The sequence below is a fragment of the Cottoperca gobio genome, chromosome 1 (genome assembly GCF_900634415.1).
Source record: "Cottoperca gobio chromosome 1, fCotGob3.1, whole genome shotgun sequence".
Lineage (NCBI taxonomy): Eukaryota > Metazoa > Chordata > Actinopteri > Perciformes > Bovichtidae > Cottoperca > Cottoperca gobio.
The window spans coordinates 22,089,420-22,108,228 of record NC_041355.1 but is presented as its reverse complement, the minus strand read 5'-3'; the positions used below and the strand labels follow the sequence as shown (position 1 = coordinate 22,108,228).

The 18,809-nt window shown below is 41.1% G+C and overlaps 1 protein-coding gene across 6 annotated transcripts in view; it reads right to left on the bottom strand.

The window, feature by feature from the left end:
* Positions 1 to 1,078: 1,078 nt before the first annotated feature.
* LOC115013362 (testis-expressed protein 2-like) overlaps positions 1,079 to 18,809 on the bottom strand; it is a 30,534-nt gene continuing 12,803 nt past the window's right edge. For 2 of the 6 annotated variants that reach the window (XM_029439609.1, XM_029439601.1), the window contains 11 exons: positions 17,016 to 18,579; positions 15,252 to 15,452; positions 14,669 to 14,984; positions 13,641 to 13,879; positions 13,222 to 13,404; positions 12,299 to 12,398; positions 6,320 to 6,446; positions 5,351 to 5,464; positions 4,552 to 4,761; positions 3,978 to 4,098; positions 3,455 to 3,595 (listed from right to left, as the gene is read on the bottom strand). In XM_029439609.1, the coding sequence (XP_029295469.1) occupies positions 3,455 to 3,595; positions 3,978 to 4,098; positions 4,552 to 4,761; positions 5,351 to 5,464; positions 6,320 to 6,446; positions 12,299 to 12,398; positions 13,222 to 13,404; positions 13,641 to 13,879; positions 14,669 to 14,984; positions 15,252 to 15,452; positions 17,016 to 18,554 (3,291 nt within the window). In that variant the 5' untranslated portion in view covers positions 18,555 to 18,579. Of the gene's footprint in view, positions 3,596 to 3,977; positions 4,099 to 4,551; positions 4,762 to 5,350; positions 5,465 to 6,319; positions 6,447 to 12,298; positions 12,399 to 13,221; positions 13,405 to 13,640; positions 13,880 to 14,668; positions 14,985 to 15,251; positions 15,453 to 17,015; positions 18,580 to 18,809 lie in introns of those variants that run through there. The other 4 variants (XM_029439628.1, XM_029439647.1, XM_029439638.1 and 1 more) reach the window with 4 other exon arrangements.

Genomic DNA, 18,809 nt, shown 5'->3' with positions numbered 1-18,809 from the left:
TTCCTGCCCTTACCTCCTCCTCCCCGCCTCCCCCCTCTCCCCCCTCACCTTCAGGGCTCTGCATTGGACCTGTGATGACAAACAAGAGGTCTGTAGATAGTAACGTAAGCATACTCTTTAACACGTAGCTGTTATGCTAGTTTGATTTGTTAAGCAACTACCTAACAAAAACATAAACATTATGTAACGGTACCTCAATAGCGTATGATATTTCTTTTTGCTATGTTTCACTAGAACACTGTAGCAAACTCGCTTTCCTTAGCTATGTGACACACAAAATACAAAACCCTCGAAGAACAATATTAGCGCCAAGTACCTAGCTTAGAGGTAAGTAGCCCCAGACCAAGGTTAACGTGAGGTTAGTTACCGGCCAATGGGTTAGGGTTAAACATTAACCCAGTTACTGTACACATGAAATAAATACAGCGTAAAACTGAATAAAATATGAATAATAATTTACTTTCATTTTGAGCCTTAGTCAAAAACCTATAGTTACTTACCAGTTTAGCACGGTCACTGACAAACGGGCACACTGACGTTGCTAGGCAACCATAAACATCCGTTGGAGGAGGAGGTGCAGTGCTCAGTGACGTTGCGATCAATTAAGGGCAGTTGTCGAACTACAATAAAGGCGCGCGCGCGCGTGCGCGTGTGTGTGTGCATTTTCTACTGCTAGGGTTAACCTGAATCTATAGTGTACCAAATAGTGTTGTGTTACCCCTGACTGCTGGGAGGCAGAGATATACATGGTTAGTACTTTCAATCACTAAGTGCATTCAAGTAGGGCCTACTGTATTGCACTACACTATATTATGCTGTTTATAAGAAATTACACATCTAGTTTTTATATAGAAAACATGAGTAATTAATATTTTATGCATTTTTATATCTGTAGCTATCAAACACTGCATTAGTCATTATAATACAGTAATACTTGATCACTGACGTGCAATCCTGCAGCCAAATTAATTATTTTATTTTTAAACACACTAGAAAAAGCTTTATATCAATCTGGAGTAAATACAAAGTAGGAAAGATTTGCATTTCAGAATACAAAATCAGAAGCTAAAATCAAAAAGGCTTTCAATGATAGATTTATTTTGCTCTATAAATAAGGCAGATACACATAATCACTTTGTTTGGCCTTATAATTACATCTTAAAAAGTGATTAATAATTCACAGATACAAATCATGTCATGATCTTCATATATCCTCAAAAATCTTATTTCATTCCATTTATTTCAAGAAGTAGACAAAAACACAACCATAACCCACCTTGTGTAGTCATTGAAAAACAAATACTTAACAAAAAAGTAACCAAGGCATAAAGAGAAAGACAATCCATTTCGTGTTACAGTGCTTTAGTATCCTAAGAGAGCAACAATTACAACAAGGTAAGACTTCCCGTAAACAATGTTAATGTAGGTATTGTAGCGCACTTGTAAATATTACCTCACAATTCTATATGCATACAGGATGTGCAGCTTTGAGCAGAGAGATCTGGCACTACAGGCCTATTCAAAGGACTTTGGTTTGATTAGAAACATGACCTGGTTAAAAAGGGATTCTCAGGAAGGGAACCTGCAGGTAAGGCTACATTCTTGGCAATAGATGCTCTACTTTACAGTACGTACCTTAACTTTATCCAATTGTTGTACATACAGTATGGCAGGTAGAGTCTTTTTAAAGCACTGTCACATATTGAAGTTGGTCATTTAAATTAACTTCCAACTAAATCATTAACACAATTAGGTAGAAATGATGTCCAGATAAATACACCACCATACGATTGAATGACACATCTGGAAAAAGATGCAAGGTGAAAAAGAAATTCTGGTGATCCATTTTCTAAGTCTGATCTGAATCCTTTTCTCTCCTGATGATTTAAGAACAGGTGAAAAATAAGGTTTTTTGCAATACTAATATTAGCCACCATAGGCCAAAGTGTACCGCTACATGTTCTAAATAGTACTAGAAGCGTCCATGTTTTCTTCGAGGGGAGTTTTAAACTTCTCTACGCACTCTAAACACGAGGTACATCCACCAATGTACCTCGTGTTAAGAATGCGTGGAGAAATTAATTACATATTGAGAAAAGTGATTCTAACAAAACATTCTTTCCACGTGCCAAAAACTGTTCACCCTTTTTCATGGATGAAAAAAAAGCAATTTAGATTAGATTATTTTAAATTATCCTAGCACAACTTTATTTATTTATAAAATCACGTGGCACAACTTCTCCCCCCCGACTGTTAAAATTATAGTTTATAAAGATTATCCTGAAGAAACATGCTTTTAAGGCATAAACACAGGAGAGAATTTCTTTTAGACCAGACATGGAAAATGGATCACCAGAATATTGTTTTTTCTCACTTGTCTCTTAGAGGGATGTTTGTCATAAGAAAACTAAAAGAAAACTTGTATTTGTGCAATCATTTGCAAACTACAGTCAAAACTTGACTGGGTAAAAACTGCTGTTGTAAAATAACAATAGGAACCAAAACCATCCACACATACATTCAATAAACATGTTAGAGATCTCATACTTCTTATCAAACATACACTTATATAGAATATTTATACGAGATCACACGAGTTCACCTTGAGTTTCTATCATTGTACTTATTGTGTTTGTCACTAGTATGGAATTGACATAGTGAATGTCACTTTTGAATGACACTTATTTCCACATAGACATGAATAAGGGCATCATTGGCATAAAAAAAGGGGTCTTGGCAAATGAAGGGAGGTGTTCAGGGTGTGTTCACAGGACAAATAAATACTGTTAACTATTAACACCTGACCAAAAAACAGTGACATAAAGACACAAAGTTTTAATGTTTCACGGTAAAGAAATCAAACATCAAGTATCTGAGCTTCTCTGACAGCCCCTTTACACTTTGTTCATTCTCAACAATGGAAACTCCATCGCACACTAATCCTTCACAATGAAACACCTCTAGTCATTTTGTAAAACTCCTCTTACTGTATTTCTAGAATAAACGTGTTACCATCTGACTCTCTAGCCGCAGCAGAGACGTGTCATGTGCAGGCTGTAAGGTATCTGGTGAATGCTTCCACATCAACGCGCTAAAGCACATTATAGACTTCCTGTATGTATCCCCATATACTCTCCTTATTAACTTCATCCAACAGAGCCAAGCATGAGTCTCTTCACATATCAGTCCCTAATCAATAAGTTATATAAATCCTTCAAAGACAAATCCCCTCTTCCTCTGGCACAATGAATACTACTGATCAGAGCAGCAAGCGACAGTTTGTCTTTAGTGTTTCCTTGGTCGACTACCTTATTTCTTTAAAATTCATAAGGTTTCTTCTAACCCACTCACCACGGGAATGGATTTGTATTACAGTGGCGTCTGGCTGATCAACTTTGGCTCCAGTTCCCATTTTGAGCCATTCACAAGCTCGAGGAAATACTGTAAACAATCTTCAGGTGCTGTCCTTCTCTGGCTGGGAAGGCTCTGGGTCCACTGAGAGGCCGACTAAGGGCCCGCCGGCTGTCCGTGGGTCCATGGCAGAGTGCATGACAGTCAGCCATACATCATCCATGTTTGGCATTACAAAGATTTTCTAAAAAGGAGGAGAGAGAATGATGGGCAGACAGTAGGACACTTTTTCTTGACACACTTTGACACATGTAAGAATGTACAAATATTAAGCAAATGTTTGGCATTGTGCAAGATAGGATCATATGGAGAATGTAAAGATGTTGGATGGCTTAGATCTTTGGATTTATTTACATTGTTCGGTGATTTACAAGTTGAATATAATTAGAAAATATGAGGTCTCGGCACCAGTATTTATAACGGCAACATTTCAGACCAAATGCAGGTCATTTAAATGGAACGGATGCAGTGGATCACATGGTGCGTTCAACTTTGGTGAACTTTTGAATATGTCATCCCGACCTGGTGCGACCTGGTGCTGTGTCTCTGACCCCGTTTTTTAATACCTGGAATTCCTGGTCCAGTTTCTTCTCTATCCAGTCTGTGACGTGAGCCAGAGTCACTACTCTTTCTCCCAGCTTAGGCCGCGCCTTCAGCGCCAGGTGAGGCGGCTTCCTGAAGCCATACCTACAACAGAAAAGGTCACAACAATTAATGATTTGCTTACAAACACTATTAAGAGTTGACACTTGACATTTTGGCTGCTCATAGCAGGAATGTCAAAACGTCTGCTGTGAAAAAGGTCCGTTGATGCAACGCAGAGTAGGGTCGTCACCAGCAGAGGGCAGTGATGTACTGAACCAGGTGCTACATAAAACATGCAGGTTAGAACAACCTGACATTCAGTTGTTCAGAGTACAGATATCATTATCAGTATGTTTCACAGGAGCTATCCACTACTTAGAGATTGAAGTATGTAACTAGTATGTAAGCGTTGACACGAGAGAAGAAACCTGAAAGATGTTGTAATATTCAGAGTTGGCCGTGTTTCCTCTCTAAGGATGATGTGATTCATTCACTGGAAATTAACTTTGCACAGCATTCCACAAATGAGGTTGTAGAAAAACATCCTTCACATACCATAACCTGTCGGTGGGTGGAGGGGGGATGTTGACGGCCAGCACTCCTCGGAGTTCCTGCACCTCCACAGTAAGCAGAAGTGGTGTGTTCGACACTTCCTCCATTTTCTTTTTGATGAACTCTGTTTCTGTGGCCTTCAGGAAGTATTTGGACTTGGTGATCTTGTCCACGAAGCGCATGATCTTGCTGGGTTTGTGGCCTCCAACCAAACTGTATTCGAAAGAAGGGTTAGGGTTGAAGTCACATTGGGAATTTAGTGTAGTTGTACTTCAAAGTAATCCAAAACTTTATTTTGATATTTATTTTCTGAATTCCTAGAAACAATTCAAATAAGTATTTTGCGAGTCCTTCACTACTAGAAGATCTGTGTCATACACTTTGAAACAGACCAGGCTTTGAACTCTCTTATTTTTTATTAAATGATTATGAAATACATGTTTTTAATATAATACAATCTCATGATTATAGTGTCATCTAAAATATTTTCAATATCATGGCTGAATATTTAGCTGATTTCCACGATGCGGAAGCAACGAGAGATCGAGACGTCTCCTTAAGTGAGACTTGGTTAGAAGCAATAACCACTTTTAGAGGACGTACATTGATGGTGCAGAATTGCCCCGAACGATTACTTTACAGCCCGTTCATCGGCTGCAGCGCTCTCACGCAATACTGGACCAATTTCAACAATCGTTTTCCCCCATTAGTCACAAAAACACGAGAGAATAGAGTCCAGGTTGAACAATACAGAAACTCTCCTTTAGGTGAGCACAGAGAATGAATATGAACTCATTCTCACCCTTCTGCTCCGGCCGAGTCAGTCGAGAGCTCTGAGGAGTCTTCCTCATCTGATGAGCCGGCGCTGGACGACTCCTCATCACTATCAGCCAGGCAGTAGGTCCGTGGCCTGTATCTGGAAACACATAGACAAACACACATGGATTAGAACGAGTACACACACACACACACACACAGTTTCATTGTGCTTTGTAAAATAAGTTTATCGTAATGCACCAACAAAACAATGAACAAATGAGGTATGTAGACAATCAGAAGGTGACGCGGGGCATCACACGACTGCTCGCTCTCAAAGTTTTGAGAAATATTTCAGTGAAGGTAGCCTGAAACAACCTGCTGCTCAGTGCTTCCATCGTCTTCAACTTTGAGATGTAATTTGATGTGAAACTGAATCTTAACTAGTTTCCTGAGGAGTGGCAAAAGGTAGCTCACTTCTCCTTCTCTGGTAATCAGTCCAGCCCTGAGTGGTGCATACTGTACACACACTGGATTTTCTGGATGCACCCAATCTAATACTCTGGATAGGTGTTGGTAGTGGGAGAGAAAAAGTTTGATCGGTCTCATTTTTACCGACACGTTAACATAGTTTCATTGGATTTGTGAATACAGAAGAATGCACTGAACACACTAAGAAATGAATACTTCATGAGATGAAGCTTTGGGTGGTCACATGAAATGAGACGTACAAAAGTAGAGAATGAGGTGAACAAAAGAGATCATTGCTGAAAGTCAAGCAGCACTCACCAAGAGCAGAAACACATCCGATTAACAGCCGCACAAAAGGTGGAATCCAGAAGGTAGAGAGGCAATAGAGAAGATATAAAAGACAGCAAAGATAAAGAATACTAAGTGAGAGCCAGACAGAATGTGGCAGACACTTGACATGTACACTTTTTAATGTCAAGTAGAGGGGGAAATCTCATCAAACCACAAATGTGAAATGTAAAAGGTGTGTGTTTGACAGCCTCACCCATCTTTGCCAAATTCCCCAAAGCGGTCGCTTTCTCCCTCCTTGCCCAGGCGAATGAGGTTCATCTTGGTTTCCAGGGTCATCAGAAAGGAACCACTGTAAGAAATCTCCAGGTCAAACCACAGACCTAAAAGGAGACACAGATGGATTAGAAATGTGGATCTGAGAGAAACATTGAAGAAGTGAAATTGTGAAGTGGAAGATTTGGAGAAAAATAAGCAGTAAAACAGAGAAATCTACGTCTACACACAAGTAGTCATTAAAAACAATACACTGGTGAACTTCCATTATAAGGATAGTCCTGAAATGAAACATGACCTTCTCCAAGATTAATTGTTGCTTTTTCACTAAAAATGATTTTGCAATGAAAATATTTGTTTCTTAACATTTTTAAAGTGAAGAGATTATGTTTTAGTACCAATTTAAGTTTAAAGCATATTTTGATGATTATGAATTGCAATTATTTTGGCCAGAATAATCGTGACCTGAAATGTTCATATCATCCAATGCCTAGTCATGATACAATGGTGTGCATAAAGTAAATTGTACCGGTTGACAAATATCGTCGTATTGACCAACCACGACCGCGAGGGACACGAGAACCAGAGTTAAAGCAGAATGGCTCTGAGTTTTAAGGCCACCGTCGTCCTCGCTGCTTGTTAAATCTCTCACTCTTTTGTTTCCCCACCTCTAAGATTCTTCCCTAGCTGCCTTGTTCTTTTCTGCAGCACTCCTCCTCCTCCTCCTCCTCCTCCTCCTCCTCCTCCCACCCCGAGCATCACAGAAGTGGGGACTCCAACAGATTTTATTTTCTTGATCCCTGCCGCTTAGTGGAGAAAGACGCACTGAAAGTCTTGGTGAAGGGAGGGGGAAAGAAAGAAGGAGATCACAAGGTCCTTTGAACAGAGGAGAAACAGTTGGAGAGCACACAAACTCCCCCCCCCCCCCTAGCCCCCGTTTGATATCAGCAGGGGGGCACTGGCTGCATAAACAGGGCTCTCCCTCTATTTCTCTAGTCCTTTTACATCTGCTCTACCAAACCTGCTGTACTCTGGATTATACAAACTCCTTGAAAGCCTCAATCAAAAGCCTGGTTTGCATGGGGCAGGCTATGTTCACTCTGTTTTTCTTCCTCTTCTCTTTTTACAACGCTGGATCACATGTTTTTGTGTACAAAGAGCCACATCTAGTCATGAACATGTGTGTGATTTCTCTTTACACCACTGGGAGGCGGCAGAGGACGCAGAAAAGACGAACCAAGAGATTCTAAACCAAGACACATTCCTGCAACTCAGACACATGGCCCGGGCACATGAAGGAAACAAGTACACAAGGTTGTAGAGAGGATGTACAGGGTACGTACAGCTCTCTAACAATACAAGTAAAGCACCTAGACCAAAAACTATACAAGCCTTTATCATCACATCTAAAGTGTTACAATAACTGCAGTTGTAACGACATTTACAGAATTCCTTTATTCCCACAGCAATTTAAACATTTTGTCACTTTGTTTATTTTACCAGCTGTTCATATTATCTTTGATTGTATGTTTTGATCATGATTATTTAATGCTTAGCTGGTAACAGGTGTACCGACGGATTGTTTTATTTAAATTATTATGTAGATGAAAACACCACATTGTGTTGAACATCAAATATCAAGTTCAAATTAAGCATTTTCCTGACTGTCGTACAGGAAGGCAAAAAACACTGAGGACAAAGGGCACTGAGACCGGATGCCCTCTCCACGCTGCACCGGCTGGTTATGCTAAATGACGTGATATTGCAATGAGTCTGGTGTGCCAGAGAGAAATACAAGCAGTGATAGTGAGTCAGACAGAAAGAAAGTGGAGGGAAAATGAAAGCAAAATGAATAAAAGCAGGTTAGAAGACAGTCAAAGTAGGTTTAAGGAAAGCACTACGTAAAAATAGACAGTGAGGCAGTCAGATACAGAGTGAACAGTGGGCCTGGCTTTATGCAGGGCACTGAGGTTTGTTAGTTGGGAGAGAGGAGAGAAGAGCCTCAGTGCAAGCTGCTGGACACAAGGCAGGGCTTCTTTAATTGGTGTGAAGCCGTATGGTGTAGAGTTGGGAGTCTGTCTTGCACATACTGTGAAGAAATGTCTTCACACATACAGCGTGACTGCTTGTATACATTCAGAAATTGACATTATTTGATGAGCATGAAGCAGAGTGTGCGCAAACACGAATGTGCATGGACAGACACATTCAGACACACACACACACACACACACACACACACACACACACACACACACACACACACACACACAGCTGGAGAGGTTCATCGATCCATTGCACTCAGCGTGCTTGTTCCAGGAAGGAGCCGGCTCAGACACAATGAAGGCAGAACTTGAGGCGCCTAGAGGATACAGCCACTGTAACACCAGTGTAAATTTCAAAAAAAGGGAAACTAAACTCACTATTTCCACTCAAAGTTTTCTAACTACCACTTCAAGGTAAAAGGCTATCGATCATGGAAACACGCAGCAGACAACAGAAACATGCACAGGGCTCAGTAAAGCTAAATTCCTTTATTACCTTCGCCAAGGAGTTCGGCCTGTTTGTCCGTCTATCGGCAGGATTAACTGCTGGCTCGATTTTCATCAAACTACGTGGAAGTCAGTAGCATGGGCCAAGGAAGAACCCCTTACATTTAGGAGTGGGTCCGAAACACGGGCAGACGCGCACACGTTTCACTTCTGTTTACATTGAGAGATGGAGCATACGTGCTGCATTCATGTGGTATCGGAATAATCGGAGAAGATTTGTTCCTGACTTGGAAAACTCACGTCAACAACTCTGCAACAGCCATCACCGTGTTGTTTGACCACTCTGAGCAATAAAATACAACACAAGATGTCCATGTTGTTTTCACAATACGACTTAAAGTTCATAAACACAGTGAAGTCGGCTTCACAACTCGGGTAATGAGACCATTGGAGGAGCAAGAGAATGCACCATTGGCCTTGGGTGAGGTCTGCGCTCTCCGAGTGCCATTGTAGGTTATCTTTAGTCTTTTGTTTTGGAGCATGGGCCTCTTCCCCGCTTCCTTTCACTGGCGAGAAACCCGTCTACATTAGGGAAGCACTTTTGTGTTTTAAATGGCAGTGGGTGATCTGGTGATCAATTCACTGGCAATCAGTTAGAAAGAAATCAAAACATTTGGCAACATATTGCAGTTCCCGAATGAAAGTGCAATTAGAGCTGAAGACCTATCCACAACATCAAGCAAATAGTGGCTTTATATGCCGATTGTGTTTGGAGTGGCTGTTGAAGTGTTTTGCCTGGAACACTTTCAATAAATGCCATTGCCATCTGAGCTAGAGATGCAATCAATTCTTGCTCTCATTCTAGGGTTGTGCGGTGAGGCGGTGACTCATAGCACACAGGAGGGAGGAAGAGAGATACTCAAACTAAAAAGTGAGTGAGGACACAAAGAGGAAGATGGTATGAAAGGGAATGCAAGAGGAAGAGGAAAAAGTTGGAGAATGTACATATGAAACGGCTGAAGAGACGGATATGTCACTGAATGAAAGGGAGAGTGAGAGAAGCAACGTGGTACAAAAGCGATGGAAAGCTCGACGCTGATGCGTGTCTTCAAATGACATGCAAAGCTCCTTCTGATCAAAACTAGTACACCGTCAGCTGAAAACCTGAGCCAACACAGTTGTGCGATTGCAGCAGGCGAATGTACGGCCCCTCGCAAAGCTAAGACCTCACATAGCTCAGCCTCCATTTATCCGATCCACAGACCAGAAGACCTGCTAAAGTGCTTAAGGCCCGACTGCACTGTACTCCGCTAAGACCTCACTAACCAATCAAATTCTATTCTGGAAGCAAAGCCCTCAATCATGAAGTGTTTTCCAGGATCTATTGTACAAAACCCTATTGTGCATGAGACTTCTTCTGACAAGCTGAGTGGGCGTAAGTGTGGGTTAGGCTCCAATGTGATGCACAGTAAATGTTGTCTGTGTTAACTGAATGAAGCAGTTAGTGTTGTTATTGTGTATGTTTTACTATTGCTCATTTATTCGGTCTGCTGAAGCACATGTTCTTGGCATCCTCCAGGTCTGAAAAGTGAAGTCAATGCGGATGTGCCTTAAACATGCATTATTTCTAATGGCCAGCAGGGGGCGACTCTACTGGTTGCCAGAAGAAGTCAGATTGTATATACGTCTATGAGAAAATGACCCTACTTCTCTCTTGATTTATTACCTCGGTCATTTTTTTAAATGATGGTCCCGTTTAGAGTACGCCTTGCTAATTGAGCTAGCACTAGTATTAGCTGGTAACTTAGTGTTTTTCATGCGACTGGAACCTGGAACTGCTCTTCACCAGCTCCTCCCTCTCGTCCAAATATGATAATTTCTGGTTCCAAAAAAACAAGATGGTGACGGCCATAATGCCAAACTGGAGGCTCCAAAACAGTGGTGCAAAAACCAATAGCTGACGTCACACTCGATAAATCTATTTCTTTTATACAGTCTGGTAATATTGTAAAGCATCCCAGTCTGGACAGTGTTGTCTTCAATGGAGATTTAGGATGAGAGCATGTCATCCTGACACAACCTCAGCACATGTTCTCGTTAGTCACAACAGTACACAAGAGAAAGAATGGGAGCAGAGGCCAGTCATGGGACAACATGTCCCTTCTGTCCACGTGTGTATTTATGTAGTAGATTCACCCCATTTGACATGTCACACTATTTCTTGTAATGCAAATTATTTGGATTTCTGGAAAGATTGTTACAAAGCCCTAATTCTTGCTATGAATTTGAACTGAGTACTAATGACATTAAGACTTTATTCATCACAGGAACGTGATGCATGTTCATCGTTATCTATTTGCACGCTGCCAAGATATTTAGAATTCTCTTATTTGTCACTTGTGTTCACACCTCTGAGCATGGCAGCGAAGCAGGAAGTGCACTGAGTGATGACCATTGTGAAATCAGGCATGATTTAAAAAAAGCTTTGTCTTGTTCTCTCCACTCGTACTGTTCCAGTTAAACTCAGCTAAACTATTTCTCCTGTGTGTGCTTGAACACAGCTAGAGTTCAAATTCACATATATGCAAGGGAATAGCAGATGCAACTATTGTTCACCCTCCAAAGAGTGATGGAGATGATCTAAGAACATATACAGTATCAAGAGAAGCAGGAAAAGCTTTACCTGCAAGAACTGACCACACCTCTTTGATCATTAGAATTAGCATAGTGACCTAATATTGATACTATGAATATCACTTTGTATTATTTAGGTAGTGGTCATGAAAACATTTTCCTCTCCCTGCACAATATATTATTCGTGTTATCCTATAATTGATTTTGGAAATTAAACTAAAAATTCTTGGACTTTCCTTGTGTAGTGATGTAGCACAATGATGTCACTGCCACACTAGATGAATTTCATTGCAGGATATTGTGTTAATGAGCCAGTGCCTTCAAGAAGGAGAAACGTTTTAACTGGCCTATTTTCACAGAAGCTTTGAAAATGTCCTTGGAATTAAATTAATTATGTGTGTGTACAAGTCATTGTAGAATGTGTGAAAACTTGTGTTTGTGTATGTGATGGCACACATGCATATATGCACTTTAGCTAATGCACCCACTCAAGTGAGGGAGGGGTGCAGGGGGACCAATTTCCTGGGGGAAACCCGACACTTTCAATAAGCTTCAAGGCAAATGTATCCTGATAGATAACAGATAGCTAGTTGTCTATCTACCTGTTATCTCTAATATGGACATAGCTAACTGACCGGCAGAGATGGTGTGCTTTCATGAGCGCTCATGTGTACTCTGTAGAAAAGCAAAGTCTGCAGGTGAATGAAGTCATCCCAGAAAACAGCGCATGGAGTTCAATGTACCAGACCGTGAGCTTTACTGGCCAGACATGCCAGCATCTCTTACAGAAAGTGTGCGTGTTTGTGTGTGTTTGATATCGATTACTGTCTTGCCTCTGAAGTCAATGGAGGGTTTGGATGCCCCGAGGATTCTGGGAGTGGCCGAGCCCATGTCCAGTTCTGTCAGGGTTAGGTCATTCATGAAGTAAGGCAACTGAAAAAAAACAAAAGAATACAACTGAGCTGAGCTGTACACAAATAATTAATTGCAGATTCTGATCTAAATCAAATTGTGCCCGCATGAACAATAAATATAAATGCAGTCATTCACATACACACTTTGACATTGATAACACACTCTGTCCTACAACACTCGTGTGTTCATTTTGTTTTTATTCCTTAAACTTTTCTTAATTAACTTATTCCTGTGTCACATGTCCTTGGTAAATGTTATAATATTTAGGTTTTTTTGTATATTTTAGTTGACTAAAAGTCTGGGCATTTTCTTATCTTTATCACATAAAACCGTAACTATTTTATAGTCTAGTTGTAGTCAGTGAACACTGCCTTTAAATCCTCCTGACTGCTCATTGTGTGCTGCCGCTGTAGTCCTGATAGGGTGGGCGCAGCACAGGACACAACATGTATTTTATAAAAACACATTAAGTCTACGAGTACATTTATAAAACCATTATATAACAGCAATATTTATATTTAGTAGTAGATCTATTCTTTGTCAACAAAATGAACACTGCACCACACCTTATAATCAACTGTCCCTACGTGTCAGTCCCATGTGGACCGTCACAGAGACCAAAACACACGAAGCAAAACATGTTTGCCTTTAGGGGCGGGATGAGAAAGAAACAGGAGGACACAGTGATAGAATTGAAGGATGAGGGGTTTCTGTCCCTCTCACTGCATCTAAAGCCAGTGAATAATCATTAGTTACAGCCCTCTTGGACACATGTTGTTGTTGTTGCCGTTTAAATTTCAACCCCTTCTGGAGTGAAAGGTTGTGTGGAGGCTCCACTCACCCGTATCTTGCTCAGCTTCATCTGAATCTTCTTGGAGACCAGTTCAGCCCAGTAGGGCTCGCTCAGGAAATCCCAGAAGACCCGACCAAGAGCTGCATTCACCCAGGCAACATTATCCTCCTCCGTCGCCTCCTCCTTTTCCTCCTCCCGGGGCTGCACCTGAGCTGAAGCGGTGCTCTGAAGCTTAAGAAACAGTAGGCAAGTTCAAAATAAAACATTAGGAGAAAAGAATATGAATCTCATATCTGTGAACAGGATTTAAAACATTTAACCCCCTACAATACAAGGATAAGCCACACAATCAGCACTTGTTGTTAAACAAGGTTAAATTGGTCAAATGACACGAGTTTGTCACCGAAGGAAGGACATTAGAAAGGAAAAGGTGTTAATAGTACAAATGGAAGATGAGTATGTGCTACCTTCTTATCAGCCCCAGGGCTGCTGTGAGGGCTCTGCAGAGCAGGGCTGGCAGCTGCAGGGCTGACTACCGCCTGTTCAGGCAGTAAGGAGGCCATGTACACAGTGTAGTCCAGTAGCGGCTTGGTTTTGGCATTGCCTGCTGATGTTGAGGAGACGGAGGAGTCCTTCGACCTGGGCTGAGATGCCAGAACCTCGTCCAGACTGCTGCGGCTGCTGCTGCGACTGTGACAGCTCAGAGCTGTGGGCCGCGGCAAAAGGCAGAAAAAGGTGGGAATTAAGACGAAGCACCAGACAAAGTTGCGGCTGTTTGTAAACCACGAAACTTAAGGTTGGAATTTCTCCATCTGTGAAGTGCATAAACATTAGGGCTGTGCCGAATAGCTCAAATTGATTTATAACGTTGACATTCAAATTGTCAATCAACTTTGGAATGCTGCAGCTTCTTTTCTTTTTTCTGCTCGTCCGTTCAAAAGATAAGAATACACTTATATTATTAGTATTATACCATTTGTCAAGTTTCATTCCAGTGGGGGCTGACTAATATTGTTTCAAAGTATGATCCAAACATTTGCAATTTATTCATTGTCCAAAAAATAAATAAAAATAATTCAAAACAGAAAGATGCAAACATTTTACAATCATGTTTTTATCCAGCCAAATATTCTGCTTCAATACATATTTGTTGGAGTTTAGCATTTCAAAATATTACTTTCATAAGATTTCATACCAAAGAAATGCAGCAGTAAAAATACTTAGTTTGGAAGAATTCAAAGTTGATTTTATTTTTTTACTAATTTAATTCAATGAATCACTTTATTCAAGGGATCTTGTTTTTAGGGTGACGACGTCATTAAAGACGACAGACATTTAAAACTTCATTCCAAAACCTCAATAGAAGCTTTGAATGTAAAAAAAAAAATGACATTCAGACAAAATGATGAAGAATGATCCCAAATCTCTAAAATTGTCTTCTACATCTATGGAAGGAGAGCAATATCTTGTGGACACAAACATCACATTTGCTCACCACTCTTACTTGCTGAAACACTTGAAGCTTTCTTCAAGTCCGCCTTTAGCTTGGATGCTGCTAGAACGCGCTGGAACCACTCCTCCTTCTCCCTCCCAGTCCTTCCAAACAGATACAGGGTCAGCTCTCTGCTGGAGGAAGACGAGCACCCTCGCTCCTGTGCTGCTCTGTCCCTGCTGTTGATGCTCTCGCTGGCCTCACATTTGTCACCCTCAGCCTTTGACATGAAGTCATCCTGTTTGCCAAGTTCAATGCATATGGGGTATTTTTTGTTCCATATACGTTTCCTGGCCAGGCTCTGAGGTGCTAGATATACCTGGGGGGGGGGAGAGATTATGGGAGACCGGAATCACACAAAGTTGGGTTTCAACACACCATTTCCATGCTGTAGTATTTGTCATTGTCTATGTTAAAATGCAACATTGTTTAGTCAATAGCATTTAACAAACTAGCTGTAACTTACATATCTGTACATTTACTGGTGTTATCCTTTACAAGCACTACGAGTTCAACACGTAACCATCATTGACCTCTAACTCAGTTACAAACTATTTTCAAAATCAAAACTATACTAAGAACATACTTTGCTGTTGGTGATGTCATAGATCTTCTGACTGATGTAGGTGACATCGTGTTTAGGTTCATTGTGTGTGGCACGCCGGGCAACGTTACGGTTGGGTTTGGACAGACGAATGATGGAGCCCTCCAAGCGGACATACACAGACTGCGTCAGGGTGGCATGGTACGTCTCTGGGTCATAGTTTGATATCTCATTCATCCAGCCCTGAAGGGAAGACATGATCATTTTACATAATGTAGATTACTTATTTAAAGCATGAGTTTGGAAATATTCATTCTAGAAAAACAGTTTCAATCTAAATTAAAGTAAGTTTTTCCATATAGATTTATATAGAGTTCAATAAAAATGCAATTTCTATGTGCTGTGGATGCTTTTCAGCTTTTGAAGATAGAAAAGCTTTGAGCAACTACAAACATGGAGAAGATAAGAATCCAAAACTGCGCCTGAGGACACTGTAAACATCTGCTCAGTGTGTTGTCACCCATGTAACCATGTCTTCACACTGATGAAAGGGGATTTTCAACAGTTTGTTGTCATCCGCTTTCTGTGGTACACTTTGAACTTCCTGTGGCTAAATTCAGCCCAGGATCCACATTTAGTTTATTTGCTGCTTTGTTACTTCAATGCAAAAACTGTCACAGAAATATGCATCTTAAATTGTATGTTTGCCTTTGTTCACAGCAGTCCATAGATGTACACAATGCCATGAGGAAGTCAAATTCTCTTTCATTATAAAAGTTCACGTAAGGCATATTTGTTTTAGTTGTACTGTTTTTCATAATTTAAACAAAACATTACGATTCTTTGGTATGTTGCTTTAATTAACACATTTGGCGTGGCATAGAGTTTAGCACTTGTAATTCAAATGTACTCTTAAATTGCAGATAGGTATGGAGGCCTTGAAATCCTAAAAAAGGTGATAATGTCCCCTTACAGGACTTTAGGGGCTCCATATAGGTGTCAAGGTAAGTATGTGCTTGTCTATTATTAGCCCTATGACAGACTAGTGACCTTCACACAATGAATGTTAGATTAAATTTATAAATAAGTGATTCTATCAAACACTGTGATAAATGATGATATTGTACAGAGCCCTACAGTCTGTATTAGACATGGACTGATTTCCATGACATGATGCAGCAGGGTACAATACCAATAAACACTTGAGGGGTATTTCCTAATTAGACACACTGGGTGTACTGCAGATTATTAAATTGGTCCTAACTTTAGGGTAATTTCCATAACTTGTATCCAACCAAAGCCAAGTCATTTCAGTACATACACCACTATATGTGTATGAGTAGGGAACAGCTATAAAAACATCAGATCATAGGAACCAGTTCTCTTCAAGTAATGATCAGCCAATTAAACGTCAGATTTTGTTTCCGAAAGAAGAAAAAGTTGGCCTACATAAGTACAGAGAAAAAGATCTGTTTGATAGCATCAAAAACATTTCAATTGCGTCACAGCTTTTCCTATAATACAGTGACCTATAAAGAGAGGAGTTTGTATTTGTGTGGCGGTTTGGACAAGATGAAAGCACTTGGCTCAGCTCAGGACATCATAAGTGTCCGTATCAATTAGAGGGGGAGAAGTGCTTAAAAACAATCAGCTTTCATAATGTAATCTCTAAAATAATACTGTCAAATATGTAAAGAATTGACATGTGAACAATAAGTCCATCAGAATGATTCTTTAAAAAAAGGCATTAAAGGCGTTTGCAGCATGACAAAATGAATTCAAGGAAGTCAAGGAATATTCACTGACCTTATAGATTTCTGGTTCTTTAATGTCCAACTTGGTCAGATTCCACAGCTTCCCATGATGCCTGGAGTGTCTAAAAGCACCGTCAGAAGGTTTCGGTCCCGTCAGCCACACAACACCAATGGCTAAAAGGAATCCCAGCCCAACCCCAAGTAGCAGTCCTCCTACGTAACTCGGGAGAGGTAATACAAAATACCCATAGACCAGTACAGTAAGGATGATGAGAGTATAGTGTGGCACACTTGGTACCGGCTCAATACTTTCCGATTCATCTTCACTGCATGGTTCAGTACTACCACTTAGTGGCTCTTTAGTATGACTCCCAGTTCCAGTATCATCAGTTCTATCACCTTCTGTTTCAGTATAAGTCTCAAAGTCGTCACTGTACAGGATGCAAAAGTCCTCATCATCTTGTTTAGCAAGAGCGGACATTGAGCATTTGTCCAATGACATGGAAAGTAGAGATCTGTTAGGGCTCTTAGTGTCAACAGAGGGGGGAACAGATGATTCAGCTGGACCAGAAGCCCTGAAGCTGGGGCTCTCAGCCTCTAGGTCACCTCCTTCTTCCTCCTTGATGCAGTAATTGTTGTTGCTCTCCAGGTGCCCGTTGATAGAAGTAATGTTGGACAGTTCTGAGGCACTGGCAGAGAGGACCTTGGGCCGGTAAATACTGCTGCCAACTAAGCTGCCACTCTTTTCATCAATCATCTTACTCAGTAGTTGGAGCGGTTCGGAGATGGCCTCAGAGAAACGTCGCTTAGTGTCTTCAATTTTTGCCTCGACTTCTGAAACTTTGAAGAAACTGCGGGTATCAGTTGAGATTAATGGAGAGGAAGGTGCAGTTTTGGAATCACCAGCTGACGACGTGGTAGCAGAAGGCATCCGGGACTGTGTGAATTGCTTGAAGAGTTGCAAGTTAAGGCGGGATTCTGGAAGACGGAAGGGTGTAGAGGAAGAGGAGGACGGCGAGTCCTGGGATGTATCTGAAGATAACGATTTGACAAGAGTCTTCATCAGGTGCCTATGCCTTACTGTAGGAGCAGCAGGGATCCCTTCACAAGACTCACTGTCAGAGGAAAGAGACTTCATCATGCTGAAGAAGGGTTTGTCACTGGAGGGAAAGCTCAAAGATTTAGTGGGAGAAGAATTGTAAGTTGAGCCTTTTTGCTCAGCATTATGCGATGGCGGAGTTTGTGCGGGAGAACGGTTAGGGTGATGTTTAGAAACTGCAGAAAGTCTGGATGATTCAGGCGTGCCAGCAACCTTGGCTGCAGAGTCCAATGGCACGCATTCAAACATCTCTTCACTTGCTTCTACGGCTGTCACAATGTTTGAGTCATCCTGAGCAGCTGAGGTAGTGGAGACAGTTGTCCTGTACAGCTCTTCTTCCTCCTCCTCTTCCTCTTTCCCAAGAGCTGAGAAGTGGATGGTGATGTTCTCTTTTGATGTCGATCGCTGGACATGGAGCTTGGGGGAAGGGACAGATGGCTGTTTTTCCGTGGAGTGAGCGCTCCCTGCATGGCTAGGATGCCGGCCAGTCATTGCAGTACTCCCACTGAGTCGCAGTCTGTAAAGAAGAAAAAGAGAGGACACTAAATTAGGGTTGGGATCATTTGTCAGTTACTCGTTTAAATCGATTTGAAGATATCCCCTTGGCATACTGGGCATTTATCTTTAGAGAAAGCAATTACTCGCGACAACAAGCAGCAGATTAATCTGTAATGAAAATAATCATTAGTTGTAGTCTGATACTAAATTCCGCACACCTGGTAACAACATTGACTGTAGTCTCCTACA